The 1,499-nt window shown below is 41.4% G+C and overlaps 1 protein-coding gene across 1 annotated transcript; it reads left to right on the top strand.

Moving 5' to 3' along the window:
* Positions 1-265: 265 nt before the first annotated feature.
* Positions 266-1,246, top strand: LOC142425760 (olfactory receptor 11H12-like). Its single transcript, XM_075531106.1, has one exon. The coding sequence runs from the start codon at positions 266-268 to the stop codon at positions 1,244-1,246; it is 981 nt and encodes a 326-aa protein (XP_075387221.1).
* Positions 1,247-1,499: the final 253 nt, after the last annotated feature.

The following is a 1,499-nucleotide window of genomic DNA, read 5'->3' as shown; positions in this document are numbered from 1 at the left end:
AATCAGTGATCATCTGTGACTCAAATTAATATGCTTACAAACTGAGTTTAAATTTGCTTTTTTCTTTCATGGCCAATTAGCAAGAGAGAGGCTCAGAAGTAGGCAAAAGTTGGTTTCTGTCCAGAAACAGGGTAGAGTAAGTTATTTTTTAAACTGATTGTCTTTTACTTTTTTTTTTTTTTTTTTTGGCAAACGACATGTCCTTGGCCCTCTTTCTCTCATTCTTAAAAAGTTAACACATTTTAAAAGAGTCATATTGATAATAATGTTTCTCTTAAATTTGCAGAGTACTGACCCAATGAATGTCTCCAAGCAGGATTACAGTTTTGCTACTGTGAGTGAATTTGTACTCCTAGGTTTCTCCTTTGAGTGGCAGATCCAGAGCCTCTTGTTCTCCCTCTTTACCACAGCCTACGTTATGACCATAACAGGAAACAGTGCTATTCTCTGTGCAGTGTGGTGTGACCAGAGACTTCACACACCCATGTACATATTCCTGGGGAATTTCTCCTTCCTAGAGATCTGGTATGTCTCTTCGACAGTCCCCAAGATGCTGGTCAACTTTCTCTCAGAGACAAAAACTATTTCCTTTGCCGGTTGCTTCCTCCAATTCTATTTCTTCTTCTCTTTGGGCATATCTGAAAGCTTCCTTTTGGCAGCCATGGCTTTTGATCGGTACCTTGCTATCTGTCGCCCCTTGCACTACCCTAATATCATGACTGGGTATCTCTGTGCTAAACTAGTCACTGTCTGCTGGGTTTGTGGGTTTCTGTGGTTCCTGATCCCTGTTGTTCTCATGTCTCAGATGCCCTTCTGTGGCCCAAACATCATTGACCATGTTGTGTGTGATCCAGGACCACTGTTTGCTTTGGTATGTACCTCTGCACCAAGGATCCAATTGCTTTGCTTTATTCTCAACTCATTAGTTATCTTTGGTAACTTCTTCATCATCCTTGGATCTTATACTCTTGTCCTAGTAGCTGTGTTTCGTGTACCTTCAGCCACAGGAAGACGTAAAGCATTCTCAACATGTGGATCTCATTTGGCCGTGGTGTCACTGTTCTATGGCTCCCTGATGGTCATGTATGTGAGCCCAGGACTCGGACATTCTGCTGGGAGGCAGAAAGTTGCAACACTGTTCTATGCTATGGTGACCCCGCTCTTCAACCCTCTCATCTACAGCCTCCGGAATAAGGACATGAAAGCAGCCCTGAGGAAAGTTGTGGGGCTTTCTAGTGCAAGGTAGGACAGACTACATGATTCCTCCATGATTAGGTCAGTATAGTCTTACAATAAATAATCAGAAATGCCTGATTCTACAAAGTTTGAAATAATAATATTTTATTTATTGATACTGATTTGTTTATGTTATTGACTTTCACATCTATGAGATCCTTAGGAGTCCTAGTTGTTTCGGTGGTTAATAGTTCATTTCCACCAGTGGGTCTATAGGAAAAACATGAGGCGTCCTGCTCCCATAATGATTTACATCCATGGAA

This window comes from Tenrec ecaudatus, chromosome 14, assembly GCF_050624435.1.
Source record: "Tenrec ecaudatus isolate mTenEca1 chromosome 14, mTenEca1.hap1, whole genome shotgun sequence".
Lineage (NCBI taxonomy): Eukaryota > Metazoa > Chordata > Mammalia > Afrosoricida > Tenrecidae > Tenrec > Tenrec ecaudatus.
The sequence above is the reverse complement of the archived record's forward strand: the minus strand, read 5'-3'. Positions and strand labels throughout refer to the sequence as shown.